General features: G+C 41.3%; 1 protein-coding gene across 2 annotated transcripts; it reads left to right on the top strand.

The window, feature by feature from the left end:
* The first annotated feature begins 73 nt into the window (after window positions 1–73).
* Window positions 74–19186, top strand: sycp3.L (synaptonemal complex protein 3 L homeolog). Of its 2 annotated transcripts, XM_018256350.2 has the most exons (9): window positions 75–194; window positions 3515–3658; window positions 5985–6066; window positions 8451–8485; window positions 10889–11006; window positions 13384–13483; window positions 16400–16498; window positions 17213–17317; window positions 18666–19186. In XM_018256350.2, exons 2-9 carry the CDS (start codon window positions 3538–3540, stop codon window positions 18717–18719), a joined length of 714 nt encoding a protein of 237 aa, XP_018111839.1. In that variant the 5' UTR covers window positions 75–194; window positions 3515–3537; the 3' UTR covers window positions 18720–19186. The 2 variants fall into 2 exon arrangements, with proteins under 2 accessions (XP_018111840.1, XP_018111839.1); XM_018256351.2 differs by lacking the exons at window positions 5985–6066; window positions 8451–8485 and having other exon boundaries at window positions 74–194.
* Window positions 19187–20105: the final 919 nt, after the last annotated feature.

Below are 20105 nucleotides of genomic sequence, written 5' to 3'. Positions count from 1 at the left end.
ATGCCACAGTGTGAATCTCCAGCAGAGTGGGAGGGGCTGGGGATGTAATGACATTGCCATAGCAACCACTGCCACAGAGGCCTGAAACAGGAAATAACTCCTCACCCACAATGCATTGCACCTTGCTGGGCTGATCTCATTGGAAGTCTCTCATGACACAGAACAGGCCTGGCTGCCATTTTGTCCCATTGCAGGTCAGTGAGTTACAGCCATGTTTTCCCTACACTATATACATATTGTAACTTTCCATCTTCCTCTTTCCAGACTTTGTCAGACTGAGTCTGTCCCCTCCTGTCAGTAATGGACACAGCCCACCTCCCCTACAGATGTTCCCTCCCAGAAATGTCAAAGGGGCGCTGCTTAGTGATGTGCGGGGCAGGGTTTTCCTGACCCGCACCCGCCCCTAACTGCCGCCCGCACCCGTGCTTCCGGGGTCCTTTTATAGACCCGCGCTGCTGATGACATCACAATGACATCACAAAAGGGGCGGGGCGAGCAGAGTCGGATGCCAGCATTTGAAGGTGGCGGGCGGGGAGAGCAGGAGAAGAGCTCAACCCGCCAGCCACCCGCGAGGAGCAGTATGAGTAGGGTTGCCACCTTTTATAAAAAAAATTTACCGGCTGCTGGGGGCGGGGCCTCAAATGGGCGGGGTGTGACGTCAATAGGGGTGGGGCATGACGGCAAAAGGGGTGGGGCCATGCAACGGAGACCCGCGGACGCTAGAAGAGGCAAAAGAAAAGGTAAGTTGCAGGGGATTGGGGGCAGGCCGAGGGCTCCTTTTGATCGTATTGCAAATTTACCGGCAGCTACATTGCCGGTAAATTTGTAATACCGGCCCCGGCCTTGGCAGGTATTTTACCGGCTAGGTACGAGGTCGACCCGAACCCGCCCGACCCGCAGGTAAATGCTGAATTCACTTCTGCCCAAATCGGCCAAACCGAATGCGAACCCTCAATATCACGAAATGACTACAGAACTGAAGAACATTTTTGGCCTTACAAGTTATCTGATCTTATATGGGAGCAGTCTCACTAATAAATGTGCTTCAATTCCATTCTTGTTAGCTGGAAGGACCTACTGATAATACTTTATTTACCCATAGGTCCTTGCAGCTGACACGAGCCGGGCACCCATCCCAATTAGAAGAAAGGAGGTTTCAGCTAAATATTGGGAAGGGGTTTGTTACAGTGAGAGCTGATCTCTCCCTGAATCAGTTTTACAGGCTCATACATTAGATAGCTTTAAAGGAGAACTAAACCCTAAAAAGTATGTGGCTAAAAATGGCATATTTTATATAGTGAATTTATTGCACGAGGCTTAAGTTTCAGCTTGTCAATAGCAGCAACGATCCAGGACTTCAAACTTGTCACAGGGGGTCACCATCTTGGAAAGTGTCTGTGACACTCACATGCTCAGTGGGCTCTGATTGGCTGTTGAGAAGCTAAGCTTAGGGCTCGTCACTAATTATCCAGCAGAAAATGAGCTTCCCTGGCTGTAATATAAGCTGATGCTACAGGTTTGCTGATTATTAAATTCTGATGCTAATTGCACTGGTTTCTGTGCTGCCATGTAGTAATTATGTGTATTAATTACTAATCAGCCTTATATTGTGACATTTCTATTCTATGTGTACTGTATATTGTGAGTGGCTCCCTAAGCTCAGTAAGTGACAGCAGCACAGAGCATGTGCAGTGAATCAGCAGAAAAGAAGATGGGGAGCTACTGGGGCATCTTTGGAGACACAGATCTTTACTGCTAAAGGGCTGTGGTTGCCTTGGGCTGGTACAGAAGCACAAAACATCATGTACAACATTTCTACCTACTTCTTTAGTTTAACTTTCCTTGTCCTTTAAGAAGGGGTTGGATGGTGTTTAGCAAGTGAGGGAATACAGGGATATGGAAGATAGCTCATAGTACAAGTTGATCATGTTGGAGTCAGGAAGGAATCCCCCCCCCTCTGAGGCAAATTGGAGAGGCTTTAAATGTGATTTTTTTTGCCTTCCTCTGGATCAACTGGCAGTTAGGCAGGTTATAAATATAAAGACTTAAACATTTGAACTTGATGGACGTCTGTCTTTTTTCAACCTAACTCACTATGTGACTATGATTACATTCAGCGTATCCAACATCATAATAAACACCAATGTCTAGCTTATTAAAATGCATTCTGGATAACAGGTCCCATACCTGTACAAGGAAATTGTCTGGAAAGCCATAGTGGAAGGTAGTGGTTTTGGTTATGAGAGAAAGAGAGAAGGGGTCACAAGCCTGTTGCAGAAAATGAATCATGGAACATATTTGTTGGGGTTGAGGGAGATATTGCATAAATAACAAATCCTGCTTTGGCAACAGGGAGCTGATCGGTCTCAACATGGCCGGAAGGGACTGTATAGCAGCTCACCCTTGAAATGTACCCACACCCTGTTGTTTTTATTTCTAAATGACACTGTTTACACTGCAAATAATTCACTCTACAATATAAAATTCCTGAACCAGCAAGTGTCATTTTGCCTGGTCATGTGCTTTCAGAAAGAGCCAGCACTTTAGGATGGAACTGCTTTCTGGCAGGTGTTGTTTCTCCTAATTGAATGTGTCTCAGTGGGACCTGGATTTTACTATTGAGTGTTGTTCTTAGATCTGCCAGACAGCTGTTATTTTGTGTTAGGGAGGGGTTATCTGTTACTTTCCCATTGTTCTGCTGATGTGCTGCTGGTAGGATTGCCACCCGGCCGGTATTATACCGGCCTAGCTAGTAAAACACCTGCCAAGGCAGGGGCCGTTATTACAAATTTACCGGCAATGTAGATCCCGGTAAATTTGTAATACCCCTAACAAAAGCCCTTGGCCGTCCCCCAATCCGCTCAAAACTTACCTTTTTGACGACTTCTGCCCATCGCACAGTGTGGCTCCGCCCCCTTTTATGTCATGGACACCCCCTTTTATGTCACGGCCACCCCCTTTTACGCCACAACCTGCCCCTTTTTACGTCACGGTCCGCCATTATGTTCCTGTCCCCACCACCAGCCGGTGGAAATTTTATTTAAAAGGTGGCAACCCTAACTGCTGGGGGTGGAGGGAGGGAAGGGGATGATATCCCTCAAATTTGCAGTATGGCAGTAAAGAGTGACTGAAGTTTATCAGAGCACAAGTCACATGACTGGGGGCTCCTGGGAAAACTGACAATATGTCTAGTCCCATATCAGATTTCAAAATTAAATTTAACAAAATCAGTTTACTCTTTTAAAAAATGGATTTCAATTGCAGAATTCTGCTGGAGCAACACTATTAAATGATGTCTTTTGAAAAATACGTGTTTTCCCATGACAGTATCCCTTTAAGAATAACCCATTCAGTACATAACACTTGTATTAACAAACTGTATTTATTTGGGGGTTTATGATTTGAACAGATTCAGCAATGTATTTATTTGTGACTCATCACCACGTGTTTCATTTCCACAGAGCTACACGAGTAAGTGATGCCATTAAATTCACAGTGTTGCTCTTTCCTACAGACAGTCCCCCAATACTAGATGCCATGGCGGCTGGAAGAAAGGCAGCGGGGAAATCTACTAAGATCATCCAAGAACAGAAATTAATGCAATCCTATGAAATTGAGCAAAAAGATCTGAGTGGATCAGAGGAAGACGCAAAAAACGGTGAGCAAACCTGTCAATACAGGGGAGATAATGTTCTTTTGTGCCTTGTGCAAGCCCTTTGCACTGACAGGTAGTGATGGGCGAATTTGTCCTGTTTCGATTCGCCACGAAATTCGAACAAAATTGCGAAACGGGTGTTAAAAAAGCATGAAACATGAATCTTGACGCCGACGTCAACTTCGACGCAAATTCACTAATTTATTCGCCGCCAATAATGTAGAAATTCTATGCAAAATCACGCCTGGCGTATAAATTCGCCCATCACTACTGACAGGCTGGAAAGAGGCAGTTTAGATATTGACCATATTGTCTACCTCTTTGGGCTTACGGTATATAGTCCCATCGACCATCCTGCAGTTGGTCTGTTTATTCTGAATCTTTCATCTGCTGGCGGGTGATGAATTGCCAGATGACCAGGGTAGAGGAGCACACAATTCTTTCTCACGTTCACTCAAAACGAATGCTGTTTGAGCAAGTCTGTAGTCAAATAGCACATTATAGGGGTTATTTATTAAAGTCCGAATGCCAAAAACTCAAAAAAATAGAATTTTTTATATATAACTAGATTTATTATACCCCGAGGATGGAAAAAGTCATAATCCGAAAATCCGGCATCTCACACCTGCCGAAGGCTGTATATAAGTCATGTTGTATACGTATGGGAGAAGTCCAGACGATATCCTGATCTGCGCTGGATTTCGTGCAATAATCCAAAGCTTTCGTGGTTTTTGGACAAAAATCCGAAAAAATCAGAGTTTTGGAGTGGAAAAAAAGAAAAATTTGTCCGTTCCGAATTTTTCACGAGTTTTTTCCTGCACAGGAAATCTTTGAAAAAATGTATTGATAAACAAGGGGAAATAACCCATGCGGATTTGGTGTTTCTGAAGATGTTGCCCATGGCAACCAATCAGCAATTAGATTTAAACAGCAACCTATAAATTAGAAAGCAAAAGCAAAGATCTGATTGGTTGCTATGGGCAATATCTCCAGAAATCTCTCCACTGACATGCCCTAAATGAGATATTTTCGGATTTTGATAAATAACCCCCTAAATGTATGTTTTGCCCACATACTATTTGGTGGCCCTCTTAGACATGAATATCCCCATTGATGTCCTTCTACTCCTAGAGAGAGAAAGTGTGTATGGTGAGAATACATGTCTTAAATAGAACTTATTGTCCAGCCTTGTTGTAATTACTTACATATTTAAAGTGGTGGTTCACCGTAAGTAAACTTTTAGGGGCACATTTACTATGGGTCGAATATCGAGGGTTAATTAACCCTCGATATTCGACCATCAAAGTTAAATCCTTCGACTTCGAATATTGAAGTCGAAGGATTTACCGCTATTCCTATGATCGAAGGAATAATCGTTCGATCGAATGATTAAATCCTTCGAATCGAATGATTCGAAGGATTTTAATCCATCGATGGAAGGATATTCCTTCGATCAGGAAATTGTTAGGAAGCCTATGGGGACCTTCCCCATAGGCTAACATTGGCCTTGGTAGGTTTTAGGTGGCGAACTAGGGGGTCAAAGAATTTTTTAAAGAGAATGGTCGAATGGTCGAATAGTCGAACGATTTTTAGTTTGATTCGAAGTCGAAGGTCGCAGTCGAAGGTCGAAGTAGCCCATTCGATGGTCGAAGTAGCCATATTCGACCATTCGAAATTCAAACTATTTTTCCTCTATTCCTTCACTCGAGCTAAGTGAATGGGCCCCTAAGAGTAAAATTAGAAGCAAATGATCTGATGAGCACCTTGAGAATTCACTGAGAATTGCAACTACTTCCATTCAACCAGATATTGATACAGTCGTTTCTCAAACACAATGTCAAAAATCCCACTCGTTTTATGAGACCCTCTTTTCTTTTACTTTTACAATAAAATGAATCGAAAGTTAGCGTTAGTGTTTGTGTGTATTTCGAGTGTGGCCCCAGAACATTTTTCTTCTTCCAATGTGGCCCAGGGAAGCCAAAATGGTTGGACACCCCGGGTTTACAGGATAAGTAAACCTTAAAAATAAGTGAATGTAAAATTGATGAAGGGGCTATTCTAAGCACTTTTGTAATGTACATTCATTATTTATTCTTTTTTAATTCCAAGATATTAAGGGATACATGTACTGTTAATATGAATGAATTTTGTTACAACAGCGCCACCTGCTGGTCAGTTTCCCACCAGTCTGACCAGCAAGTAGTCAAGGAAGTTGTCAGGAGAAAGAAAGAGGCTGATGTTCTTCTGCTTAGGAATAAAATTAGAAACCTTTCTCACATCTTTCCTAAGCAGAAGAACATCAGAGCAGCCTCTTTGATTCTTTTCCTAGGTGAGACCCCAATAATCGATAAACACGCGAAGAAAAGACCTTCATCTTTTTCAAACCAAGGAGCAGAGGATGAGCACGTGGGGTAATGGCTCTATATTTACATTGATATTTATTATGTGTTATTTATATAGCCCAGACCTATTTTCACTGTGACTTACAGACATTATACGTCATTCTCATCCTGCACCAAAGGAGCTTACAGTCTAAACACCCTATCACATACTAGAGTCAGGCCATCCATCGTGCCGTCATCTTCTGCAACATCGGGGATCAGCAGTTCTGTATTTAGGTCTGGTACCACACTACTGCACCCTCTAAAGCTTGTGAACTGCACATGCCCATGATATCACTTCAACCACATGAAGGGCCAGGTCCCAACTGTCCCGTTTTTAGAGGGACAGTCCCTCTTTTAACAGCTCAATCCGCAGTCCCTCATTTGTACTGGAAAGTCCCGTTTTTCTCTGCACTAAACAGCCAGAAAAAGAAACAATGTTTCAGACTTAATTGGCTTTTGGCAGAGAGCCCAGAACAGCCACAGCTGCAGATGAGATACTTTTGTAACAATTTTGAGATAAGCATCCAAAGCTGCCCACCAGTGCCTTTATATAAATATGGCGTGGGGAGCACGCAACTATAATATCTCCTACTGGAACCCCTTGCCCAAGAAGACCATGCACCAACATTGTCCCAATTATACATCAATCTGGGGCACAGACCGCTAAACCCATAGAAGCTTTCTTTTAAGCTGTGACGAATAAAGGACCCCAAAACATATATCTGTCTCTAACCCTAGGCCAATATCCAGGGTGGGATCCCATTCACTGTGCCACTGCCTCTCTCCCTTATTATTAGAACCCCCCTCCTAACCCTCCCTGACCCTACTCAACTACTCTCTCCATCTGTTCTATAGCCTGTCGCACTAACACTCATCTCATTAACCCCTTCCTTGCCTGCTTCCACTAACCACCCCATTGTACCTTCCATTTGCCTGCCCCACTTCCTAACCTGGTCAAGTGCTCCTAGTTAGCTTCCCGAATGCTTTGCAGATAGTGCCCGAACCAATTATTTGAAATTTGGAGAAACACACCATGGGGAGAATTTACTAAAGGGCGAAGCGACTAACACTAGCGAGAATTCGCCAGCGTGATGTCATTTCGGTACTTCGACGATTTACTACGCTGGTGTAACTTCACCAGCAAAAGAGACTGGCACTTATTCGCACTCAATTGCCAGGCGAAGTTGCGTTCTGGTGAATGGACGTAACGACGCAAATTCACTAATATGTGGATTTTACTGAACGTTACCTCTTGCGCCAGACTTGCCTTCACCTCCTCAGACCAGGCGAAGTGCAATAGAGTAGATAGGACTTCCTCAAACTTTAGTTGAAAATGTTTGTAAGTCCCAAAAAACGCTGGCGACTTTTCCTTTTTTCAGGGTAATAGGATGCAAAAGAGCGTACAAATTTTTTGGGGTAACCGGCTTCCCCCCTACATTTCCTAACATATGGCACATAAACTATACAGTGGGCTCATGTGTAGAGCAATATAACAACATTATTTTATTTTATTAAGTTTCCCTGGACTTGTGTAATGTAATGTATTTGCTGCAACATATACGTCCATTCAACTTTAACTTCCCGCCGTATGCAAATTAGCCACCGCTAGCGCAACTTCACTCTGCTTGCCGAATTAACGCCTGCGCAACTTCTCCAGCGTTCGGTGCCGTGGACGCAACTTCGCATATTACTGAATTAGCGTTGTCAGAGCGAATTTTCTCTTGCCGAAATGTTGCGCTGCCTGCAAAGCCGTCGCTGGCGAATTTTCGCCGATTAGTACATTTGCCCCCATGACTTTCCTAATCACCAATCAGCAAAGTAGACTTACAGAGTCAGAAGAAGACGGCAAATAATTAAAAAAAAAAAACTATAGAAAATAAATGAAGACCAATTGAAAAGTTGCTTAGAGTTAGCCATTCTATAGCATACTGAAAGTTAACTTAAAGCTAAACCCCCCTTTAGTTATAGAATATCTAATTCTTAGCAACTTTTCAATTTTGTATCCTTTTGGAATGATTTGCCTTCCTCTTCTGCCTCTTACTATTTTTCATATGGAAGGGCGGGGTCACCGACCCGGCAATCAAATAAGTGATTGCTCTGTAAGGTTACATTATTATTATTGTTACCTTATTATCTTTCTATTCAGGCCCTCTCCTCTTCATCTTCCATTCTCTTTTTCAAACCCCTGCCTGGTTGCTAGGGTAAACTGGATCTTAGCAACCATATAGCTGCTGAACCCAAACTCAAATTAATTCAAATGCCATAAAAAAATGAAGACTAACAGAAAATTGTCTCAGACCATCACTGTATCATACCACCCATCACAGCAATATATGATGCCCTATATTGTCAAAGTATCAGTACTTTTTTTGGGTTGCACATTTACACTTTCCATATATTTTAATTGCTAGGAATGAAGTGCAGGATATGTTGGAAAGATTTGGGGGTAAGTATATATTTTTTTTCTTATTCAAGGGCAATGTAAGGAACATTTTTAGTCAATAAAATAATAAATAAAAAAAGGGAAACTGCCATAGGTTTATAAATCATGGGGTTGTCTCATCTAATGGATGCAGCTCTATCAGCCACAATTCCCTGGCAGGGGAAAAAAGGGAAAAAAACAGAATCGTACGAATTTTTTGAATTTTCCACCCGAAAACTCAGATTCTTTGGGTGATTGCACGAAACCCAGCGCAGATCAAGATATCTTCGGGACTTCTCCCATTGGCTTATATAAAACCTCAGCAGTTCTGAGATGCCGGATTTTCCGATTTGGACTTTTTCCATCCTCGGGGGAAAATAATAAATACCACAAAAAAATCGGATTTATAAAAAAAAAAAAACCATGACTTTTTTGGGTTTTTGGCATTGGGAGTTTCATAAATAATCCCCTAAGAGTCGAAGTCCAGTTATTAAACCGGGAATTCGGCTTTTCTAGAGCAGAGAGAATGCAATTGCAGTCTCTGGGCTAGTGATGTGGCCCCCCTGGACCGCCGCCAGCTTTGTAAAGGTAAGTGCAGTTACAGTATCACCAACACTAAGGGGGTTATTTATTGATTTTCAGATTTTTGCCCGAAAACCACAAAATCTTCAGATTATTGCAGGAAAGCCAGTGCAGATCAAGATATCTTCGGGACTTCTCCCATTGACTTATATACAACCTCAGCAGTTCTGAGATGCCGGTTTTTCGGATTTGGACTTTTTCCATCCTCAGGATATAATAAATCCCGAAAAAGTTTGTGGGGTTTTTTTTCACTAAAAAAATCAGATTTTATAGTAAAAAACACGCATTTTTTTTTTTTGCAATCAGAGTTTAATAAATAATCCCCCAGCAGTTCTGAGATGCTGGATTTTCAGATTTGGACTTTTTCCATCCTCGGGGGTATATAATGAATCCCGCCATCTCAGACCTGTCGAAGGTCCTGTATAAGCCAATGGGAGAGACACATAAGTCAGTTTGAAGTTTTCGTGGTCTGTGCTGGGTTTAGCCCGAAAATCCAAATTTTCAGGGTTTTCAGGCAAAAACTTAAAAGATTAAAACATTAGAGCAATTTGAGAAAAAGACCAAAAAATTTGAGTGATTCGGATTTTTGATCAATTTTATGGGGTTTTTCCGGGATTAAATTGAGTTGTTTTTTTTATTAAAGGGGTTGTTCACCTTTAAACAACTAGTTGTTTTCAAATAGATCACCTGAAATAACGACTTTTTTCAATTACTTTCTGTTTTCTATGTGTGACCATTTTTCTAATATTAACGTGTAAAAGAGTCTTTTTTCGCCTTCTGAAGCAGCTCTGGGAGGGGGGGGGGTCGCCGACCCTGTAAACTGCCCTGTAAAATCTCTTGGTTTCATTACAGGCAGCTGTTAGAATTGATACAATAGTTGCTAATACTCCACAGATGCTGCTGAGAAATGGATCAACTAAAATTGTAAAATTGTAACAGTTTAGAGTCTGCGCCTGAATTACTGAGCTGCCAGACTCAAACATCGGAGACACCAACATTCAACTTTACACTTAGGGGCACATTTACTAAGCTCGAGTGAAGGATTCGAATATAAAAAACTTTGAATTTCGAAGTTTTTTTTGGGTACTTCGACCATTGAATAGGCTACTACGACCTTCGACTACGACTTTGATTCGAACGATTCGAACTAAGAATCATTCGACTATTCGACCATTCGATAGTCGAAGTACTGTCTCTTTAAAAAAAACTTTGACTACATACTTCCCCATCACTTTCCTAAGGTTTTTTTGATCGAAGAAAAATCGTTCGATCGTTCGATTAAAATCCTTCGAACGATTTTTACTTTGATCAATCGAACAAAGTATTTGCCCAAAATCCTTCGAATTCGAAAGACTTAACTTCGAGGGTCGAATTCGAGGGTTAATTAACCCTCGATATTCGACCCTTAGTAAATGTTCCCCTTAGATTTTGGAAAAACAGTAAAAACGAAATAATGGAAAGTAATTGAAAAAAGTCTTTATTTCTGGGGAAGAATCTGAAAACAACTGAACTGAAAAAAGTGTGGAAGGTGAACAAGCCCTTTAAAAAATAAGAAAAATTGGGCATGGCAGTTTGGAAATGCTTTTTTTAATAAAATATGAGATCAATTTTGATTTTAGTGAATAACCCTCTTTGATTGCCCCTGCCCTTGCATCCAAGTCATGTGTTAATGACCCATAAAGACCCTCTTTGCCCTCTTACGGCTCTGACTGGCATCAATATAAAAGCCAGATGTACTGACCCAGCAGCATCAGACTGTGGGAAAGATGCAGAACAGCTTATTCATGGTTTTTTTTTTAAGATAATATAATTAAAATGTGTATGGTGGTTCCACCTTGATTACAGCTGATATCAGCAAAGCTCTCCTGGCAAAAAGGAAGCGGCTGGAAACGTACACAAAGGCTTCTCTGAAAACCAGTAACATGAAGATTGAGCAGGTTTGGAAAACACAGCAAGAAGACAGGTGAGATTTGATGTTTTTTCTAAAGTGCACATTTTAACATTTATAAATATGACTGGTTCAATTAGTTATTAGTCATTTTCGGTTGCCACACTCCGCACCACTTCGCCAGGTGAAATTTCATTACTCTACACTACGATAATTCACTAAAATGCGTAGTTGCGTCTCAGCAGACGAACGCTGGCGAAGTTTCACTAGAGTTAATTCATCAGCACGAGCATTTCATGTCAAGTAAAACTTCATTAGTGCTCTTATGCTTAGGCAGGGCCGCGGCCAAGCCAACCGGGTGCCCTAGGCAACTAGGGCGCCATAAAATTGGGAAGGTCAGCAAAAACGGGAAATGTAAGGGGAGGGACAGGGGGAGCAGAAGAGAGGGACAGAGGGGAGGGACAAAGGAGTGGGGAGGGACAGAGGGGAAGGAGTGACAGAGGGGAGGGACAGAGGAGTGGGGAGGGGAGGGACAGAGGGGAGAGGAGTGACAAAGGAGAGGGACAGAGGGGAGGGCCAGAGTGGAGGGGAGGGACAGAGGAATGGGGAGGGGAGGGACAGAGGGGATTGACAGAGGGGAGCGACAGAGGGGAGAGGAATGACAGAGGGGTGGGACAGAGGAGTGGGGAGGGACAGAGGAGTGGGGGGGAGAAACACAGTGGAGGGGAGGGACAGAGGAGTGGGGAGGGACAGAGGGGAGTGACAGAGGGGAGGGACAGAGGAGTGGGGAGGAGAGACAGAGTGGAGGGACAGAGGAGTGGGGAGGGGAGGGACAGAGGGGACTGACAGAGGAGTGGGGAGGGGAGTGACAGAGGGGAGGGACAGAGGAATGGGCAGGGGAGGGACAGAGTGGAGGGAAGTGACAGAGGGGAGGGCCACTTGAAGTGGCCACTTATTATTACTAGTGATGGGCAATTTTCTCCTGTTTCACTTCGCTGAAAAATTTGCAAGTTTCCTGAAAAATTCACAAAAAAATTGTGCAGCTCGAAATTTTTGCAATTTCTAATGTGGGTCCAAAATTATTCGCCACAAAAATTAAACGTTGACATTTGCTGCAAATTCAAGCCCATTCGCCCATTCATTCGCCCATCACTAATTATTACAAATGTCTAAGGAAGCAAAATACAGACAAAAAAGATCCTCTAATGTCTTAGACTTGAACCCACCTTAAAACAAATGTTCCATGCCCCTCAAATTGGTGACGAAAAAATGTTAACACAAAAATCTTTAAGAGTTAGAACTTTTGAAGGCAATCCCGCTTCAAAATTTTAAAAACACCAGCATTTTTTTTAGAACTTTTAAGACTTTTCGGCATACAGGATATGATGTCACTGTGAGCACCCAATGTCAGTTACAATTTTATTTCACTGACAGTTTCCCCTTTAAGCACTGTATCAAAATCTTAAACTTAAAGGGGGGGTCCACCTTTAAGTAAACGTTTAGTATGTAATAGAATGGCCAATTGTAAGCAACCTTTCCATTAGTTTTCATCATTCATTTTTTATCGTTTTATAATTATTTGCCTTTTTCTTCTGACTCTTTCCAGCTTTCAAATGGGCGTTGCTGACCCCATCTAATGACCCCATCTAAAAAAAAAAAACCAAATGTTCTGTAAGGCTACACATTTAGGGGCACATTTACTAAGCTCAAGTGAAGGATTCGAATATAAAATACTTCCAATTTCGAAGAATTTTTTTGGGTACTTCGACCATCGAATAGGCTACTTCGATCTTCGACTACGAGTTCGACTTCGAATCAAACTAAAAATCGTTCGACTATTCAACCATTCGATAATCGAAGTACTGTCTCTTTAAAAAAAACTTTGACTACCTACTTCGCCACTTTAAACCTACCGAGCACCAATGTTAGCCTATGAGGACCTTCCCCATAAGCTTTCTAAGCTTTTTTGAACGAAGGAAAATACTTCCATCGATGGATTAAAATCCTTAGAATCGTTCCATTCGAAGGATTTAATCGTTCGATCGAACGATTTTTCCTTCGATCGTTCGATCCAAGTATTTGCGGTAAATCCTTCGACTTTGAATATCGAAGTCGATGGATTTAACGCAAATACTTCAATCTTCGATGGTCGAATATCGAGGGTTAATTAACCCTCGATATTCGACCCTTAGTAAATGTGCCCCATATTGTTTCTACTTTTTACTATTCCTCTTTCTATTCAGGCCTCTCCTATTCATATTCCAGTCTCTTATTTATTACCTGATTGTTTATAATGCAAATTGAAGAGCTGCTGAATACAAAAGCCGAATAACGAAAAAACCTTAAACAATAAAAAATGAAAACCAATTGCAAATTGTCTCAGAATATCCCTCTCTACATCATACTAACAGTTAACTTAAAGCTGGACAACCCCTTTAAATCTTTATTGCAGGCAGAAGCTGAGCAACGAGTACTCTCAGCAGTTCCTGGATTTGTTCCAGCAATGGGAAGTTGATGTTCAAAAAGCAGAGGAGCAAGAGGAAAAGTTAACGGTCAGTATCTTATGGTCAGAATAATGTGCTTTTTCTGTGTATTGTGGCTGTGTGTGTGTGACCAGGCTAAACTGCTTGACTTGTGCCCAGGACCCCAGTGTACCTGTGCAACTCCCTGCAACTCCTGGTACCTGGTGTAGTTCAGTGCAGCAAAGGATCCAATCACAGAGATGATTCTTGCAGCAAAATAACTTGTTTATGTACAAAGAACAGTTGCAATGAAGGCATTCACAGGCACTTTGATGTCAATCAGTAACAGGATCCCTTCTTTAGCAGGTGAAGTTATAAACACCTCCTGGGGCAAAAATCCTCCTAGAGAGTAAAGCTTCATACCCAGGAATAATCAGCTTGGGGTCTTGGGTCTTGGCACCCTCACTGGTCCTCACCTCACCTACTGAATCCCTGAGCTGGTGATGTACTCACCATGGGTCCTAACCCCACTACTTCTCCTCTACCCTGAGCCTCGCTATTGCTCCTAGAGCAACTATAACCAGAACTTGCTATCGTTAACTAATTCTAACTACTTGTTTCACCGGAAGCCCTGGACCTACAACACCTCACAGTGAGGTAAGGTCCCAGGAAAGATCTTGAACACATGGGGCTAAACCCCTTTATACTGTTAAAGGGATACTGTCATGGGAAATTTTTTTTTTATCAAAATGAATCAGTTAATAGTGCTGCTCCAGCAGAATTCTGCACTGAAATCCATTTCTCAAAAGAGCAAACAGATTTTTTTATATTCAATTTTGAAATCTGAGATGGGGCTAGACATATTGTCAATTTCCCAGCTGCCCCAAGTCATGTGACTTGTGCTCTGATAAACTTCAATCACTCTTTACTGCTGTACTGCAAGTTGGAGTGATATCACCCCCTCCTTCCCCCCTCCCCCCAGCAGCCAAACAAAAGAACAATGGGAAGGTAACCAGATAGCAGCTCCCTAACACAAGATAACAGCTGCCTGGTAGATCTAAGACCAACACTCAATAGTAAAAACCCATGTCTCGCTGACACATTCAGTTACATTGAGAAGGAAAAACAGCAGCCTGCCAGAAAGCATTTCTCTCCTAAAGTGCAGGCACAAGTCGCATGACCAGGGGCAGCTGGGAAATTGACAAAATGTCTAGCCCCATGTCAGATTTCAAAATTGAATATAAAAAAATCTGTTTGCTCTTTTGAGAAATAGATTTCAGTGTATAATTCTGCTGGAGTAGCACTATTAACTGATGCGTTTTGAAAAAAACATGTTTTCCGATGACATTATCCCTTTAAGCAGTGCCACCTAGTGGGCAAACCCTGCCTAGAGTAATCCCATTGGACCCAGGAAGGGAGACATAGCTGCCCAGGTATACTAAAGGACCACCTAGTTGTCCAAATACTAAGGGGGAACTGCCTGAGTAAAATACACCCAATTCTCAGGGTCCCTAAAATAAGTTTATTTATGTTTGGTAAAATTTTGCATCCTCCCCAATACTATATTGATTCTTGTTTAAATGAACTTTGAATCATTAAGTCCAGCCCACTTTTAAAGCCATATTTGATATATTCCAATCCTTGTTAAGCATGGCGTATGATTCAAGAGACAACTATGGTCCAGTCTCGTACCTTGCACCCAGCTGAAAAGTTGCTTAAAATTAGCCATTCTATACCATACTAAAAGTTGACTTAAAGTGGAAGCACCCCTTTAAAGGAAAACTACACCTCCAAAATGAATACTTATGCAACAGATAGTTTATATCAAATTAAGCGGCATTTGAAAGAATCTGGTGTGTATATTTAAGTAAATATTGCCTTTTTATCTCTTACTTGAACCACCATTTTGTGATGGTCTGTGTGCTGCCTCAGAGATCACCTGACTACAATACTACAACTCTAAAGGGGCCGATTCACTAACTTCGAGTGAAGGATTCGAATTAAAAAACTTCGAATTTCGAAGTGTTTTTTGGGCTACTTCGACCTTCGACTTCGACTTCGAATCGAAGGATTCAAACTAAAAATTGTTCGACTATTCGACTATTCGATAGTCGAAGTACTGTCTCTTTAAGAACAAACTTCGACCCCCTAGTTCGCCATCTAAAACCTACCGAACTCAATGTTAGCCTATGGGGAAGGTCCCCATTGGCTTTCCTAAGTTTTTTTGGTCGAAGGATAATCCTCGTTGGATTAAAATCCTTTGAATCTTTCGATTCGAAGGATTTAATCGTTCGATCGAAGGATTATTCCTTCGATCGAACGATCGAACTATTTGCGCTAAAATCCTTCGACTTCGATATTCGAAGTCGAAGGATTTTAATTCCCAGTCGAATATCGAGGGTTAATTAACCCTCGATATTCGACCCTTGGTGAATCGGCCCCCAACTGTAACAGGAAGAAGTGTGGAAGCAAAAGACAGAGCTCTGTCTGTTAATTGGCTCATGTGACCTAACATGCTTGGTTGGTTTGTGTGCACCGTGAATCGTATGATCCCAGGGGGCGGCCCTTATTTTTTAAAATGGCAATTTTCTATTTAGGATTACCCAATGGCACCTACTACTAAAAAAGTATATTATTATGAAAACGGTTTATTTACATGAAGCAGGGTTTTACACGTGAGCTGTTTTATGCAATGTTGTTATAGAGACCTACATCGTTTGGGGGTATAGTTTTTCTTTAAGTCGGGGTGAAGGGTAGCAGATCAGCAGCAGACATTCCGCTCCCCGTACTTCTTCACAGAGCCTTCAGCTGTAGTAAATTCTAACAAAAAGAAATAATGTAGACGGCAAAGGTGCACAGAAGAGCACTCAGAGCAATTTTACACGTGGGAGGTTTATGTCCCCTTTAACAATGGTTGGTCATCGGGCGTCGGGCTTAAAGGTACCGTATTTGAAGGCACCTTTCAAAGCCGGCGTTTGTTCTTGAGCTCTTTTCTCTGTACAATAGAACATGTTCCGTCAGCAGCAGAAACTGTTTCAACAAGCAAGAATAGTTCAGAGCCAGCGACTCAAGACAATCAAGCAGCTCCACGAACAGTTTTTAAAGGTATGTCACTTTCTTTGTATTCATCGAAAATGCAGGCTTATTGAGCAGGAATAATGAGTTATCACAGAAAAAAATCAATTCCCGTATTTCAAGACGTAGAGAACAGCACCACACTCTCACTATATGGTGAGGTTTATAGAATTGACAGTAAGGGGCTGATTCATTAAGGGTCGAATATCGAGGGTTAATTAACCCTCGATATTCGACTAGGAATTGAAATCCTTCGACTTCGAATATCGAAGTCGAAGGATTTAGCGCAAATACTGCGATCGTACGATCGAAGGATTATTCCCTCGATCGAACGATTAAATCCTTCGAATCGATCAAAAAAACTTAGGAAAGCCTATGGGGTCCTTCCCCATAGGCTAACATTGACTTCGGTAGCTTTTAGCTGCCGAACTAGGGGGTCGAAGTTTTTTTTAAAGAGACAGTACTTAGACTATCGAATGGTCGAATAGTTGAACGATTTTTAGTTCGAAACCTTCGATTCGAAGTCTTAGTCGTAGTCGAAGGTCGAAGTAGCCCATTCGATGGTCGAAGTAGCCCAAAAAATACTTCGAAATTCGAAGTTTTTTTACTTCGAATCCTTCACTCGAATTTAGTGAATCGGCCCCTAAATGACGGGTTATGAGTGTTATAGTTTCCCTAACTTTGCCAGATTTAGATGCTTTTTTTATTAGTATGGGTCATTTTCCATGAAATTTGCTTTTTTAGAGTGTGAGTGACCTAGAAAAGACTCATGAAAACCATCTAAGTGGCGCTCAGAACGAACTCAAGAAGGAAATGGCTTTGCTGCAGAAAAAGATTATGATGGACACTGTAAGTAGAAACCCTGCGCTGCAATACATTCGCGTTCAATTATAACTGCACCCGTAGTTGTGGCCGTGTAAAAACGGACACAGCTGTCGTGCGAATTGACGGCATTCATTAAAGGGGTTGTTCACCTTTAAATTTAATTTTAGGGGATTATTTATTACAATCCGAATGTTAAAAATCTCAAAAAAAAGTATTTTTTTGCTTTTTCAGAGGAAAAAAAACCTTGACATTTTCGAGATTTAGGGGCGTGTTTACTAACATTGGAGATAAATATCTGGAGAGATTTCTGGAGATGTTGCCCATGGTAACCAATCAGCAATTAGATTTAAAGAGCCTTCTATAAGTTAGAAAACAAAAGCAAAGATCTGATTGGTTGCTATGGGCAACATCTCCAGAAATCTCTCCAGATATTTATCTCCAATGTTAGTAAACATGCCCCTTATTATACACCCGATGCTGCAAAAAAGCCAGAATCTCAAAATCAGGTCCTGTATAAGTCAGTGGGAGAGGCACCTATCTCAATTTGAAGAATCCGCAGTCTGCGCAGGGTTTAGCTCAAAAATCTGACTTTTTCTGGGTTTTCGAAAAATTCAAGCGATTCAGGAAAAAAGCCAGAAAGATTCGAGCAATTCGTGATAAAGCCTGAAAAATTAAAGCGATTCAAGTTTTCGTTCTATTTTATCGAGTTTTTCCGTGATCCGATTAGATAGAGTTTTTTATTAATAAATAAGCTAAAATCGAGCATGGGAGTTTGGTGGTTGTTTTTTTAAAATAAAATAAGAGATAAATTCGGATTTTAAAATAACCCCCTAATGTGCTGTTAGATTTGCAATCGGTTTAATTTTTATCATTTGGGGTTTTTGAGTTATTTAACTTTTTTATTCAGCAGCACTTGAGTTTGCAATATCAGCAATCCTGTTGCTAGGGTCCAAATTCCCCTAGCAACCATGCCCTGATTTGAATAAGAGACTGGAATATGAATAGGAGAGGCCTGAATAGAATGATGAGTAATAAAAAGTAACAATAACAATACATCTGTAGCCGTTCAGAGCATTTGTTTTTAGATGGGGTCAGTGACCCCCATTTGAAAGCTGGAAAGAGTCAGAAGAAGAAGGCAAATAAAAAATCAAAAATAAATACTGAAGACCAATTGAATTGGTTGGGATTGGCCACTCTACAACATACTAAAAGCTAACTGAAAGGTGAACCACCCCTTTAATAACTTGTATTCATGATAAATGACCCCTATCATGTGGTACCTTATTTCCGGTACACCCCTCCCCACTTTTTGTTCATAAATATAGTGGATGTAATAAAAAAAGGTAACTTTTATCTTTATTTTCCCTCTCAGCAACAGCAAGAGATGGCGAGTGTCCGCAAGTCTCTTCAGTCAATGTTGTTCTGATGGCTCCCTAAAGAAATCACCTGCGTCTATGCAACTTGCTGCAGCTACATTGCTCTTATCCGGAGCAGCATTCATCTCTAACTCAGACTTCTAGTTATGGTATTTTTCAGGGTTAAAAATATTTTAATTTTAACTGTGTTGTTTAAAGGGAAGCAAAACTGTTATTGTCTGCTGTTCCCTCATATACATTGCACAGACCATGCAGTCTGAATGGTTGATGAGCATTGCGTGCACGACAAAAATAGCTAATTCCTGACCTCCTCATCTATGTGCATTATCCTGAGTGGAACTATGTGCATTGGGCTGAGTGGAATTTTGCACTTGCAAAAAAATTCTAAATAAGCTGGTTGATGCCAAAAACATGAGAAACCAAGCACTGATGGGAAGGAGCATATCTGGGCAGGTGCTAGTGGAGTGTTGTTTTAAGGAAACTGTAGGGAATGTTTAATAAATCGATTTAACAAAAAGTCTGATTTATTTCACATTGGTTGTTACATATTATTTCACAAGGTATGGATTTCCACATGAGAAGGAAGGCATAGTATAGTACTTTCATCAACAGTCATTTAGGGCTTTATATGTGCCATAAAATGTATGGATCAACAGACCTGATGTTAGGGAGTGAAGACTTCATATTTGGCATCCTCTGCCCAAAATTTCTATATCGAAGCACAGTGTCAGAAAATAGAAAGGATATATTCTTTGACTCAACAGAGAGAGAGTATACAGTATATTTAGGGTTCCATGATATTTCTTTGCATGTTTATGAAATGAAAGGAAAATCTGACTGCCTAAAACTGATCCATAAAACAGCTGTTTTAGACGTGAAAGGCTCTGCTGCCTGACATTCACTTTAATAACTAGATCATTTTCCACCTGAAAAACTCTAGTACTTTTGCTCAGTGTTGTGTTTACAACAAAGACACTCAAGGTATTCAGCCAAAGATGACAGTTTTAAGTGGGTGACCCTTTGGGTGTCTAAATGGTAAAAAGGAAAGGAAAGGGACGGGGAAGGGAAGGGAAAGGAAAAGGAATGGAAGGGAAAGGGGTGGAAAAGGGAAGAGAAAGGAAAGGAAATGGAAGGGAAAGGGAAGGGGAATAGAAAGGAAAGGGAAGGTGAAGGAAAGGAATCGTAAGGGTAAAGAGAAGTGAAGGGGAACGAAAAGGAAGGGAAAGGGAATGGAAATGGAAGGAAAAGGGAAGCAAAGGGAAGGAAAAGGGAATGGAAAAGTAAGGAGAAGGAAAGGGAAGAGGAATGGAAGAGGAGGGAAAGGGAACGAAAAGGGAATGGGAAAAGTGAAGGAAAAGGAAAGGACCCCCCATAGCAATATAATTGGGGCAATTTCAGATGTTTCTCCACAAGAAAAACATTTTGAGTGAGGAGAC

This window comes from Xenopus laevis, chromosome 4L (assembly GCF_017654675.1).
Source record: "Xenopus laevis strain J_2021 chromosome 4L, Xenopus_laevis_v10.1, whole genome shotgun sequence".
Lineage (NCBI taxonomy): Eukaryota > Metazoa > Chordata > Amphibia > Anura > Pipidae > Xenopus > Xenopus laevis.
This window is presented reverse-complemented; position numbering and strand designations above follow the sequence as displayed.

Excerpts from the sequence above, each read along its gene's own strand:
- sycp3.L (XM_018256350.2), top strand. The coding sequence starts at position 3,538 with ATGGCGGCTGGAAGAAAGGCAGCGGGGAAATCTACTAAGATCATCCAA. Across the intron at positions 8,486-10,888 it reads TATGTTGGAAAGATTTGGGG|CTGATATCAGCAAAGCTCTC; the intron begins GTAAGTATATAT and ends CCTTGATTACAG. Across the intron at positions 16,499-17,212 it reads TCCACGAACAGTTTTTAAAG|AGTGTGAGTGACCTAGAAAA; the intron begins GTATGTCACTTT and ends TTGCTTTTTTAG.